The 15,194-nt window shown below is 35.8% G+C and overlaps 1 protein-coding gene across 5 annotated transcripts in view; it reads left to right on the forward strand.

The window, feature by feature from the left end:
- Positions 1 to 15,194, forward strand: part of PCDH7 (protocadherin 7) — a 585,593-nt gene that overhangs the window by 21,239 nt on the left and 549,160 nt on the right. For 2 of the 5 annotated variants that reach the window (XM_075194767.1, XM_075194766.1), the window contains one exon: positions 6,134 to 9,611. The exons of the other annotated variants lie outside the window; for them this stretch is intronic. Coding sequence is in view for 1 of the 2 variants with exons in the window: in XM_075194766.1 (XP_075050867.1) it covers positions 6,134 to 6,175 (42 nt within the window). In the remaining variant the exon portion in view is untranslated. Of the gene's footprint in view, positions 1 to 6,133; positions 9,612 to 15,194 lie in introns of those variants that run through there. 5 annotated transcript variants of the gene reach the window in all.

A 15,194-nucleotide genomic window follows, 5' to 3' on the forward strand; every position in this document is an offset into this window, starting at 1 on the left:
TTTTTTTTTTGGTCATATAAGTTCCTGTTTTTCAATTTTGTGTTTTTATTGATACTATGGGGCATATTGAATTGTTTGCGTTACAGCCTAAAGTAACCTGCCCCGCGCACTATTACCATCATTACGGTAATAGTGCGCGTAAATACCGTTTATTACGGTATTTTTCATGCTAGATTTCAGCTCGCGGCTCAGAGAGCTGAGAGCTGAAATCCGGCTTAGTATTACCGTAAAAACGGTAATACTTTTTCCACGCCGGAAAAACTAAACAATTGAATATGCCCATATGTGTTTATTTTGTTCTTATATTGGTGTGAAGACTGTTATACATTAAAGTATTAATTCCCGATTTTACACTTGACTCATCTATAGTATATTTTAGCGGATTCATATTGTAAGTGCCGTTTTGTGCTCTAGTTGTTGCTAATTGCAATATCAGTCAAACCAAAAAATAAAAATAAAAAAAAACTAAACAAAAACCAGTTGACTCAGGAAGGGTATAAAGCACGTCTAAAACTTAATGATTCTACACAGCTACTGCTTGTACATTTGTGTGTTAACTTGCTTGGCAGCATGAATTTGCTAATACCGTACCGCTCCGGGAAGATTGAAGACACTTAGCAAGGCATGGATGACATTTCAGAATAATAGTGTCTATAATGCCACATACTAGGCTTTCTTGTACCTGTGTTATCAAATGCAGCCAAAGATTGGAGTAGCTATTAACTATTTTTCATGCATGCCTCACTAATTTCCAGAGGAATGATTTACTTTTTCATTATATGTGTTCTGGATGTGGAAGTCTGTTTGATTCCCTCCCCTGTTATTCCACCAAGTCACATACTGATGAAAGAAGATTCCAAACTAAGGCACTTCAGGCTCTAGCATACCAAGAGCTGCTCATCTTCCTTTTTTTCCGCTCAGTGGATAAGATCACTTACATTCAGTGTGAAGATCAAAACATTAAACAAAAGTCGCTCTATTTTTGGTCTGGTGTATAGACCCTTCTGTCTCGTGGTCTCATCCAGCGCATTTCTTCATTGCTAAATTCCTCCAGGCAACATCATTTGCTTATTAACTGGTCTTTTTATATTCATTAAATTGAAAAGTAATATAAATGAAGTGGATCTGTTTAAATTAATTGCATACATTTAATATTCTTACCAAAAGGCTAAAAGTATATACTTGTACTCATTATTTTTAAACATAATTTCTTTTTAGAATTTCAGATTAAAAAAAAAAAATAGTATGTTTCTTCCTTAGCGACAGCAAAAGTTCAGTCTTCATTACTACAGATTATTTCTGCAAAGCTGACAGAATTCTAAATGACTATAATATGTTACTAATGCTCTTTAAAATGTCCCCATTACCTACACACAAGGAAGGCAGCTATTTTGTTAGCTGAAACTATGTTCAATCGCTAGGAACTGGTTTCTAGTAAATTTGGATACATCTTCCTGGAAATTGGCCTAGCTCACAAAATATCTGCTTCCGCTGTATGCAGATAGTGTGTATACTTTAAAGTGAAGGAATGAACATGCAAAAATGATCAAGAAAAAAAAATCAAAACCTTAATAGATCTATGTCTGGCAGTGCAATTCTCAGCTTTTTTTTTATCTTTTAAATGCTCGGTACATGCAGGTGTTGAAAAACAACACCTGTTAAAAACAAGAGTGTTCTCAAAGCCTCCCTGCAGCAGAGTGTATAAAGTACTGAGCCTTAACAGACTTAAACATTGCAGGCAAGGTTACAGTTATCCAAAGCAAAACAAACGCAACATTTTTCAGAAAGTGTGTATATGATCATTCACTTTCATTATTTTTAACTGTCATTGTTGAAGGGCATTTAACAGGCTTTAAGAAGGCGTGTTGAATGCCTGATTTTAATGTTGTGTTTACGAGCCCCAAGGGAAATACCTATTGTGCTCACCTTTTTACCTGTCCATATAAAAAACACTCAGTAAACAGACTTCTCCCATTTGCATGATATTACTGTATTTGTAAATGTGAAGTGATGCATAACAAAATTGGCATTGATCCTTTGTCAGGTATTTGCTTGTGGGTTCTTTTTAATATATATTATCCTATGACCTCTGTTTCCATTACCTATTACACAGATTCACCCAAAATGAACAGACACACGCATTTGTGCCTAGTGCAGATCTTTTATTATCCAAAAATTAAAGTGAGATAATCTGGCCAGCGTCAACATTGTACACATTTAGGACTTTAAATACGCACAGTGCAATCAAAACACTACATTTAAAAAAGCGAGCAACTGCTAATGCAAATCTACTTATTTGCACTCTGGATACTTCCATTTTATTACCTGTGAAGATGACAAGTGAAATCAGAAACATGTAGGCGTAGAAATATTTTTACCAATGTCATAAATTTTATACTAACCCCTGACAATCACGAGCCTTCTGCTAATCTCTGCCTTCCATTATTTATTAGGGTGTGGAAAACAGCAGCCAGATGTAATAAAGTACAGTATCTACACACCGCAGTGTAAAAATAGACACTTATTTTCAATAAAAGAAAAACAGGCACATTAAAGAAATTTTCAAAACCATAAAAAGATGAATTTTTGCACACCAATGAAATATTGATAACCCTTGTTAAACTGTTTTTAAGAGGGACAGTTCATTATTTATATGCTTTTGTGGTTTGTTTACGATAGGTGCCTTGTCTTGTAGTAATCATTAATAGGAAAGTGATAAGCTTGTATTATTTATGCACAGATGGTTGATTGCTTATCAGACTACCTTTATAATATAGTCAGTACAATATGTATCAATTCTTCAGAAAGTTGTTTATTTGTAATTTCAAAATACAAAATATATCAACACAATACAAAGAAATCACACACACACACACACACACACTTACACATAATCATGAGCACATACATAAATCATGCACACACTACTATAATACTCTGTCAGTTTTGTTAAGGGGTTCATCAAACCCCCTTCTCCCCATGACCATTTACATAATAGAAAGTATTATTTTATTATTTTTTTAATGATTATTTATACCTACCTGACTGATTCAAGCTCTGAGCAGTGTGCGTAAATCTTCCCAAATCAGATTTTTATTTTAAAAAAAATCATGGTTTAGTGGTCTTTTTTATTTTACGCTGCAAATTTAGTCCATCGCATCAAGCTGACTTCCCTTGTCACAGGCACTATGTGTAGTTGTATTTGCTACATGCAAAAGTATTGCTTTGTTTTAAGAATGTGCTTGGTAACTTCTTAATTGGTATTTATGTACATAGTTACCGCTTCACCCCTGCCAACGATCAAGGGCCTAAAGAGGAAGACGTAATATTACTTATTTCAATACAAAAATTAAAAGGGACGTTGTTTTTCTTTAAGACTCAGACATACACCCTGTAATATTTTGGGGGTAAAACACAGCTTACTCTATACATCATCATCATCATCATCATCATTTATTTATATAGCACCACTGATTCCGTAGTGCTGTACAGAGAACTCATTCACATCAGTCTCTGCCCCATTGGATCTTACAGTCTAAATCACCTAACACACACGCACACACACACACACACACACACACACACACACACAGACAGAGAGAGAGATACTAGAGATACTAGGGTCAATTTTGATAGCAGCCAATGAAACCCACGCACATCAGTCCCTGCCCCATTGGAGCTTACAGTCTAAATCACCTAACACACACGCACACACACACACACACACACACACGCACAGACAGACAGAGAGAGAGAGACACTAGGATCAATTTTGATAGCAGCCAATTAACCTGCTAGTATGTTTTTGGAGTTTGGGAGGAAACCCACGCAAACATCTATAGACATCTAACCCATTGGTACTGATGGGGTATTGTTCAACCATCAACCTAAAATCATATTTTATTATTGTCTGTACAGCACGGTAGCTAAGTGGTTAGCACTTCTGCCTCACAGTGCTGATTATGATCTACTAATCCATTCCATGGTCAGGAATTGAACTCATGACCCCAGCGCTGTGAGGCAGAAGTGCTAACCACTTATCCACCTTGCTGTACAGACAATAATAAAATATGATTTTTGGTTAATGGTTGAACAATACCCCATCAGTGCCAATGGTTAGATGTCTATAGCCGTGATGGCCAGTCTAGTAAGGTCTGTACATTACTCTTAGTCAGGTTGTGGTTACCCATGACACATCATCATCATCATCATCATCATCACCATTTATTTATATAGCGCCACTGATTCCGCAGCGCTGTACAGAGAACTCATTCACATCAGTCCCTGCCCCATTGGAGCTTACAGTCTAAATTCCCTAACATACACACAGACAGAGAGAGAGAGAGAGAGAGAGAGAGAGACTAGGGTCAATTTTTGATAGCAGCCAATTAACCTACCAGTATGTTTTTGGAGTATGGGAGGAAACCGGAGCACCCAGAGGAAACCCACGCAAACACAGGGAGAACATACAAACTCCACACAGATAAGGCCATGGTCGGGAATTGAACTCATGACCCCAGCGCTGTGAGGCAGAAGTGCCAACCACTCAGCCACCGTGCTGCCCACAATTTGTCCATGTGCCTGTGGAGGGCGTAGGGCCCTACTTAACTTCCTAGCACATCTGCAGCTAAAATTACATGAGCTTCTAAACCAACCTGCACACACGTTATGCATTCCAGTCTCTTGAAACGCACTTTCTGAGATTGTATTTCAACCTGTCAACTAGCATGAAATACGGGCTATACTGAGTCCTAGCTATGCTTTCCCATTCAAGCAATTGGATTGCAGGATAGATAGTCACATCTTGTGTGACATTGGCGTCATAAGTCCCTTTGTCCAATGCTTTGATTTTTCCCAAAATACTCAGCATACCAAAACAGATAATGATCTACCAATCCATTCCACCCATCCAATTATTTAAATTCAGACTGAAATACAATCATAGGTTCCAGATCCTGCCGATAATGTGTGTCATGCTTATTTTCTGCATTTAGTGTAAACAATTATTTATAATGTTATACCTTGATCCCATACTTAAAGCAAATGTGGTTGACATTCTTTTTTTTTTAAAGTTTGAGTTTCCCTTGTGGATGGTTGTGTTTTGTTTTTCTTTCTCAAATATTTGTACAGTATAATCTCATTTATAAGTGGCTTTAAATATATATGGTATAATGTACTTCCTACTGTGAGTTATATGGATATTTGAGGAATTCTGTGACCATATAAGAGCATTAGGGGCCTGATTCATTAAGAATCTTAACTTGAGAAACTTCTTGTTTCAGTCTCCTGGACAAAACCATGTTACAATGCAAGGGGTGCAAACTAGTTTTCTGTTTTGCACATAAGTTAAATACTGACTGTTTTTTCATGTAGCACACAAATACTTGATAGCTTATTTGTACACTGAAATTTAAAGTTGATATTTGTGTGCTACATGAAAAAACAGTCAGTATTTAACTTATGTGCAAAACAGAATGCTAATTTGCACCCCTTGCATTGTAACATGGTTTTGTCCAGGAGACTGAAATAAGAAGTTTCTCAAGTTAAGATCCTTAATGAATCAGGCCCTAGGCCTTTATATAGGTTATAGAAATCGGCATATATGCAGTAAGAGGTTCACTATCCCTTGTAATACACTGAAGTGATGATATCAGAGCTCACTGTTTATATAGATATTATTTACAGGAGTTTATACATATATTAACATCACGTGTGTATTATGTAAGATTTATAGCACCGATTTACTTGCAGTCAGAATAATTAATACATTTGTTACATTTTCTTGATAAGGCTCAAACTATATATGGAATTTCTGCATGTGCTGGCAATTGCAATGCAATGCTTTATTTGTTATCCTAAACTGCTTTTTAAATTGCTCTATCTGCTGCTGGTAATTATAATTTATCTGCAGCTATGTGCCCTATGTAACCTAATGATAGGCAAATACATGGATGGGCTTCTTTTCATTTGCTCTAAGCAATAAATTTTACCTTTAATGATGCTGGAAATTCCAATACTATCTACCACAGCAAGCAATATTTTTCAGGTGTTTATAATTTTCATATCATTTTGCAAGTCCTCATTCATTGGGGATAATTAAACTTGAAACTGAAAGACCTCTATTTATCCACAGGTCACTGCACACTCCTCCTGTGAACCTCAGCTGCGATCTTGAGAAATATCTGTCTTAAAGAGCTAGAAAATGTGATTGTGGGACTATTTTGCATAGAGTCACTCTAATAAGTTGTGTATAGAAATGACTCTGCTGGCTAAAAAAATGTTGAAAGAAGCTTCAAGTGACGTGCATCGGAAAACACTGGAGAGAGCCTTGAAAACCATTTATATATACATTTAAAGAAATATAAACTCCTTTTAAAGTATTAAGTTTTTACTTGCCTTATAACAAAAGTGAATTTCACAAAGCAAGACTGTGGAATGCCTAAGGAATCCATCGTTTGGTTAAAGTTTGCATTCAAAAAGGTACGCTGTATGTATAAATGGTTCTATTGACCGTTCACAATTTTTTTTTTTTCTTTCCTGAATGCTTATAACCTCTTGTGATTTCTGAAATGTTACAAATGATTTGTTCAATGTTATATACTTTTCCTGCAACCGTTGGCTAAACTAGGAAAATACGACGACTTAAGAAGGAAACATTTTTATTTTCTTATAAAATAAACCAATAAAAAATATATTTATTATATAAAGATGAATATTTATTATAGATATATAAAAAAAAGTTAAAAAAAAAATAAAAAAATCAAAGCTTTAATTTAAAGCTTAAAATTGATGGTGTTGCTGAAAAATCTGCATGTCTACACTATGAACACGGAAGCGTTTTTTAACATATAAACAATTTTTTTTTTGCCTGGCTGAATTTAAAAAGTGAATGCACTATCAATAGATACATAATGTATAATTAGATTTTCTATATCAAATATGCCACCTGTAGTCAGTTTAAGCTTCCTGCTTTTTTTTTTTTTTCTAGCTTAGAATGTTAGAAATGGGTTCGGTCAGTTTGCAGATAGGTCTAATATGGCTTTTTCTGTGTTACAACCAACCTACAAGTTATTTCAAGACAAAGAGAAAAAAAGTGTGTGTGTATCTCTCTACTTGAAGATAGACATACTGGACATTTAATAACAGCACTGAATTATTAGGTCATGTTTGGTGTCCTTTATTGAGATACATATATATTTTTTCTCCAGCTATATAAAAGGAGACATTCTAGAATTTTTGCCATTTTTTTTGTATCTTATTTATTGCCCAAGCAGATAAAGCATAAAAGTACATTACATATGGATAGTCTGCTTGTGCATAGTTATATAATTTGTGCTGTCCCGCCCTGCAGTCTCGTCCTTACAGCCAATCAAAGTAGTCAGCTCAGTTCTGCCTATTGTTTTGCACTAAACAATCCCATTGCCATATCACACATAGTTCTACTTTGTGAGTTTTCAGAATGTGACCTTCGGTGTAATGGAAAGCCGACAAATATGTGCCTCAAAAAAGACATAAAAGCCCAAACAAACAATGTTAGTGTTAAAAACCCTAACAATCAGCTTCTGTAAAATTGCACTACAAATAACATGATTGAAAATAATGTAAGTAATATGCAAATGATGCTGTCACCAAGGTAAAGTCTGTGTTAGGTATGACTAGGACTAGGGAACAGTGCCAGTCACCTATTCCCCCTTTACTTGACAATAATGATAATGGAAACTATATTCAGGAAATTATATTTTCTTAGTTTTATACTAGTTATAACTTGTTGTAATAAATAAAGCAATAGGTACAAATTATCCCTAATTTCTCCAAAGTTACACAAAAATACCAAACGTTAGAATTAAAGACTTCCCAAAAATTGACGGCATTTTGAGGAAGAGGTGGGAGTATTCACTGACTTGTATTTTACCTGTTTTGTCATCGTTACGTCAAAGTGATGTAACTAATGTTCCAATCAGATACACAATAGGATGAATAAAACTACAGGTTCAGCACAACATTTACCCTCATAACACTTAATTACAGTTGAGTAGAGTAGAAGTCTACATTCTACAGTCTCAAAGATCTTGGATCATGATGGATCGTGCTCATACAGAAGCATACTACAATCAGGCCTGTTGATAGGTGTAGAGGACGGATTGTGACTGGCTCCTGTGACAATCTGATTACAGTAAACAACTGAGAATAACCATTTTCCATTCCTACGGTGAACTAGAGCTGTTAGTGTTAGCTGTAGTTGGTAGACCTGTCGCCTACAAATAGTGGATGCAGACACTGTTTGGGCTGCAGCATTGTTCTTGAGATTACAACCTATCAGTTCACTAAGAACTATCAGTGAGACACAATGTTTACAGTTTAGTCATGTCACTAGTTCCAAGTGAATTGACTAGCTGTATTCTGGAAATGTTCCTTGAGGGTATCCCATATCAATATTTGATTTTGAGTATATTTCCTAATAAGGTCCCAAAATGGCTGACTCCAGTCCTCTCAAGAACAATATTAGTTCAGGCCACACTCTGCCTGACTCCACTGTGTGTAAATATCTAGACCACAGGGCTAGTGCTACACAATATGATTTTTTTAGGGTCACCCCATGTGTCTATTGGAGAGATGCTTTTTAACACATTGTATGCTCTCCCTATATTATACAATCAGTGCACCATAGAGGAGAACAAGGAAGCAACATGTGAATGAACAGTTGGCTTGTCATGGTAGCCAATCAGGGCTTACCTTGCTACACAGTGTGTGTGAATGCATTATGTTAGCACTGTGCCATCAATAAGGGAGGGATACTAAAAGGTCCTATTAGGAATGGACATAAGTGAGTCCCTTCAGGGCCTCAGAAGGCTCTCAGGATGTCTGCTGCCTACCACTGCTTCAAACGCAATTACAGTTGTGTAAACACCAGGGCTACATCTCTCACCACTTGAAATTTTATAATGTGATAATTAATTTTATGAATAAAGTTTAAGACCAAAATTATAGTTGTCCTCTGAGCCATTAGCCCAGAACCTCCTAGAATAAAAAAAAGTGAAACTAAAATATCAAAGCAAATTTACTTGCAATGTAAAGAGAGATACTGCAACCAGTAGCTCTCACAGGAGGTGATTCATTAAGCTTTGTTACCTAGTAATGTTTTCTTTTTGGTCATAACAAAAGGCTGTAAAGGGAATTAGCTCTTTATTATATATAAAGGATTTATATTAAAATTCCCTACAGCATCAAGTAGTTCCATTACAAATGATATCACCTTTTTTAAATAAGCCCAAAAAATCATCAGTCATTGGCGTTCAGTAAATTAATAATTACATTTTATTGCTGAGGTGCAAAATATGAGCTACTCCTATCTATTCACAATAGCATGCAATTTACCCTCCATGCGTGACTTTCCGTTGCTTGATTGCTTTCAGACTTTTTGGTTTTGTTTTGTTATAATTACATCTTAATATTTTACAGGGCACACATTTAGCCTTTTTTTTGTAAATTAAGTTGTCTTAAAATATCAAGTATTTATGAAACATCATGCAAAACTTTTTATTGTTACTGAAAAACTTCTGTAATTGAAAATGCCGTGCACATTTGATGAATAAAGTGATTTTTATATTAAACCATAATTATATTTGTCTATTTTACTACAATGCCAGATGTATGCTAAACAAAGAAATAAATAAAGGTATTTGGTCTTCTAAAGCTCTATGTAAAGACACTAATGGAGACTAATACTGTCTTAAAGGTTTCACAAAGAGTTCATAAGACTTCCTGATCTGCTGTCGGAGCAAAATTGAAAGACAAAAGAAAAATTATTTATGACTTAAGAAGAAAAAAATAAGCCCAATGATTTAAGTCGTAAATATGCGGAAACATTATTATTTTATGAGTAGCCTCAGAAAAAGTACTTTTTATTTTCGAAAAATATATACTTTGTATTTTTCACCATTAAAATAGTAGACTAGTCACTGTAATGTTTATGGTATGCTACCTGTAATCATGCTGTTGTACATCTTGGTTAATCATACTTTTTAGCAGGCGTGCCCTTCATTTAAAATGCATCCTAGGTGTGGCTCGGCTGCCTTACCTCGAGGCTTAGTAAGTTAAGATAAAAGTAATTACTTGATTATGTGTCCTACCAGGGAACAATTTAATGAGATAACCATCTTGTTTTTATGGAGAATGTAAATGTTTTAAGAAATAATGATTTTTTTTTTTTTGTAATATAGCTCAGAAATATTAAGCATAAGTTGCCAGCAAAGAAGCCAAAACAAAGGATTTAATGCAAACCAGAAAGCAAAATATATTCTTACACCTTATAGGTAACAGGTGGTTCTAAACAAAAGCATCCAGAGAGCAGGTGTCACTTTGTCTCCCTGATAATCCCCACACCTGTGTGTTGTTGTTTTTTTTGGAGGGGGAAGGTAAATTTGTCTACATGTTATCACAAAATTGGGCAGCAACATGCCATCTGGCTCTTGATATGGGCAGCAGGATTGGCTCAATTTCACGTGTTATTTTAACTGTATATGTTTATGTGTTCTTTTAGCTTTACGTGTTTTATTTGTTCTTTCAACACAAGTTTATGTGTTCTTTTGGCACTAGTTGGCACATCGTTATAAAACATAGGTAAAGGAGAATTCAAAAAAACTATCTTAAGGTAGCGTACTATGGCATTGCGGTTTAAAGCATGTTTTAAATACTAAAAACAACTTAAGAATTAATATAAATTAGTAATATAAGTAAATGAATTACTGACATATATTATTTAAAGGGGAGTTTTATGGTTCATATTTAGACTGGAATATAAGTTTCTCACAGTTGGGCATACCGATGTTGAGGGTTTAGGCTATGAGCCCTTTGTGAAGCTTTACAAAGGAATCAGATATGTTTTAAAAATAAATAAAAAGGGAAATCATAGTTTTTTTTTATCATTTCAATAAAACAAGTAAGGTCATTATAGTATAGAATACATTAGGACGTGTACAGGTTGACATATGTATTGTGATCTGTGTTCACTCATGACTGTTCTTGCTGCATCCACAGTTTCCTCAGTTTTGCATAAAAGGATCACGTTCAGCTCTTTGCATCTTTGACCAATAACCGCTTTGTATTTAATAGCATATTTGTGCCCAAAATTTTTTATAATGTTGCAACTATGAAAAAAAATTTGACTAAAACAAACCATATGAACTGGCAGGAATAGATGTTTATGTGTTGTTTCATATAGTATATACATGGCGGCTTTCATCACGGTGATAGAATTGTAAAAAATTGGCAAGTAAGGTTTTATGATCCAGTCACACAGCAATGTTGGCTTATGGGTCAGTAGGTTGAGTATAGAATAATTATATACACAGATAGCCTAAAGCAACCAATCAGACAGTTGTTTTTATTATCTAACTGGAACTAGATCAATCAAAGTTGAATGCTTGGGTAATTGCACATTTGCAGTTGCTCTTTGTTAGTAAATGACCCCCATATGGTCCATCACACACCTTAGGAATCTCCAGGGTAAAAAAAAACAAAGTGTGAAATCTTCACTATAGTAATGTGAAATATTAGTATCATGGCAGGTAAAGACCAACAGGCACATCAAGCCCAACCAATCACTTATGAGTATGTGCTTGCTATCAAATATAAATCTCTAAGGTACATTTCTTGCCTCTATTGTTTTGGCGTTGAAGTGTTTAGGGTGTCTCTTTGTGTTCTTACCAAATGTCCTGCATCATTTATATTACACTCATCCGTCCCCTAAACTAAATGTTGACATTTGTGCATTTAAGGTGAGCAGGAATATATCTGCAACATTCACACTGCATATAGAGAAATGTTGTAGCATTACTACTGCAAAATAGTGTTCTGATCAATGACAGCAATGCTTCAAGGTCTGGCGCTAATGGGCATCTGAGAAACTGGATTTGCGATATTTTTGTGTTCTTGCTTTTATTTTAATATTTATGGCGCAATTTTCTGTTGGTATGTCTACTTTTGAGACCACTTAAAATGAAATTTATTCTGAGTGGAATGTGGAATGTATATCAAAGAGTTATAGGAGGCAATTCAATTAGCTTATTAACTGTTGCAGTAATAATTCCACCACCATCACGCAGCAAGACTTCCTGACAGAATCCCGGCCATATTAAACTAAACTCCCGCTTATAAGTGGTTGACATGTCTCAGACAGATTCTGACCAGCTCCTGGCTCTTATCTTTACTAAAAGTCGTCTGCTATAAATTCTATTGCTGGACATGCCCGACTCACATACACACATGCTTAAGTGGGAATTAACACGGGGAAAACCCATTTCTTTAGTTGCTTTATTTTAGCTAAAAATAAGATATTTTTTGTATTTTTAAGGAGATGTTTATGAGATATTCTGGGCTATATTCCAACCTTTCCAGATTAAAGCTAATCATTTTAAAACAATTTTCTCCCTTGGGAGGTGCAAAGAAAAATGAGTTAATGCTTTACACACCTTGATTATCACATGTATTGTAAACGAATACCATTTCCCGTAGCTGCCTGTATTTTTTAATGGTAAAAAATGCAATTGCGACATTCAAAACTATATCAAGCGATCGTGCACTAAAAATGGAAAAAAAGCAGATTGAATAAAATTATGTGTGTGAATATTGGAAAATGCACAGGCGCTCGAAAAAGTAGAAAAAAACTTGCACTAAATTGTGAATCACTGCCATAGTATCTGTACAGCTGTGAGTTCTTCTACTTGTCTACCTCTGATGGTCATACAGTGTTGCAATGCTGGCTTTGGTATTACGCTGATATTGGACCAATAGGCAGAGAATTAATGCAATGCTGAATAATTATATGACCAACATCGAAATATATTTAGTGCATCCATCCAGTTACCAAAAGTCTAATAATATAAAATGATTGGGCGTGTTGGTAAATGCCCTAGGAAGATGACCACATATCAGTGCTATCAGCCTGAACGTGCAGTCATTTCTCAACTGCACTAACAGGCCCCAGTGCTGCCAGGAGTGACCTAGCCATCCTTGTCGATTGGCAAAATCTTGTCATACACCTGTATCCAAAATGTAATCAAGTTAATAGACTTATGCTGGTAACACATGAGCTAATATCACCAGCACATTGTCCCAATATTCATCATCATCATCACCATTTATTTATATAGCGCCACTAATTCCGCAGCGCTGTACAGAGAACTCCCTCACATCAGTCCCTGCCCCAGTGGGGCTTACAGTCTAAATTCCTTAACACACACACACACACACACACACACACACACACACATACACATACACACACACACACACACACATACACACACACACACACACACACACACACACACACAGACAGCAGACAGATACACATACACAGACTACTGTTAGCAGCCAATTAACCTACCAGTATGTTTTTGGAGTGTGGGAGGAAACCTGGAGCACCCGGAGGAAACCCACACAAACACAGGGAGAACATACAAACTCTTCACAGATAAGGCCTTGGTCGGGAATTGAACTCATGAACATGATCACATCATTGTTGGGCATGCCTATAAATTTGGCCCCTACATGTGCTCATTTAGCTGCTCAGAACCCACATTTGTGACCATATTGGAAGGTTGCTCAGTGCTCGAGTTAATCACAGGATTGGCCCAGGTGTGGCCAGCTTTGAAAGAAGGATAACTGTGTAAGAAAGATAAGGGGTTACAGACATTTGGGAGGTATGATCCTTACATGTTTTATATAAAAAATAATTAACAATAGTACTATACTAATATTTTAAAACAAAGCTATTGTGCTGCAACAGGTCTGAAAATATTCATATTACCGAAAATAGAAATATTGATGGAAACTCTTTAAAACACAAAATAATTATGTGCTGGAGGAAATGATGACTAACTTGTCATCTCACTTAAAGGGATTTGTTTGGTCTTTGTTCTGGCAAACCTGCCCTGTCTAAGTATAAGCAGTGTGATTATTGGCTTAGGGCAGCAATTAAACTAATTGCCCTGTGCATTAATGGGTGTCGCTTATGTGAATCTTTGTATTCCCGGTGATTGCTGTTGCCATCTAAGAATAGCTTTAATCAGTTATTAAATTGTTCACATAATAGATTACAATAACTACAAAACAGCCAAACTGTTAGATAGTAAAAAAAACAATGTCCCCGTAACCTCTCAGTTTTTAGTATAATACTGTTTTGAAATACACCTAAGTTACATGTTTTGTTTTGTTTTGCAGCCAGGGTACGAAACCAAAATAAGTTGTATCTGTGTTTCTTATACTAAGGGATTGCTTATTTTTTAAAATGTATTTATATCGTGGCAGCATATTCCATAGAACTTAACAATTGGGAAGAAACACCGTAATAAATCAAGACTAGGTATTACAGACAGAGAGGTAAGAGCGCCCTGCTCACAAGCTAATAAACTATGTGATAATGTCTGTGATTAGAATTTTTTTTAACATCAATATTATTTTAGTTTAACAACAGAAGGAACATTGATTATCACATTATAAGTGTCAGTCATGTATTATGAATCTGGATTGGTGTTATGGCATAATAAAGGGTCATTTATGAAATGTTTGGGACATCCTGAAACTGATTTGAGATATATAATTTATCTATGCTTATTCATGGCAATATAGGTATTAAGGACAACCAAGAATAGAGGTAGCATTTGGGCCATATAGGGTATAAAGGGGACATTCAGTGTTCCCCTGCCTAAGAGCATCTTTTCACTTCTTTATAACAACTAAGAAAACAGTAATTTGGTGTACATGGCAATTCACCAATTGACGGCCACTGTTCCTTCGAAGAAGTAGGAGTAGCACGGAACGTGGTGGGACTGGCAACATGATGGTTACTATGCAACCCAACCCTGTCTAAAAGTGTAAATTGTATTCTGTTCGAAGAAACAAGGTTCCCTTGTGAGGTCCCCAATATGTTGCTAACCACTGACCTGGGATACCATTGTCTGTTTCTGATGAGCTGTGCCACTGACAACTGCTATTAGAAATGTCTTAGTGGCCGCAAAGCGACAAATCCAGCAATCTTATCTACAACCAATGGGAGATTGGTCCATAGAGTGTAAGCTGGCGAGCAGGGCCCTCTTACCTCTCTGTCTGTCTGTATTACCCAGTATTGTTTTATTACTGTTGGCTCCCAATTGGAATCTGCTGGCAAATACATGTTGAGGATGATGATGGTT

Source organism: Mixophyes fleayi, chromosome 1, assembly GCF_038048845.1.
Source record: "Mixophyes fleayi isolate aMixFle1 chromosome 1, aMixFle1.hap1, whole genome shotgun sequence".
Taxonomy (NCBI): Eukaryota; Metazoa; Chordata; class Amphibia; order Anura; family Limnodynastidae; genus Mixophyes; species Mixophyes fleayi.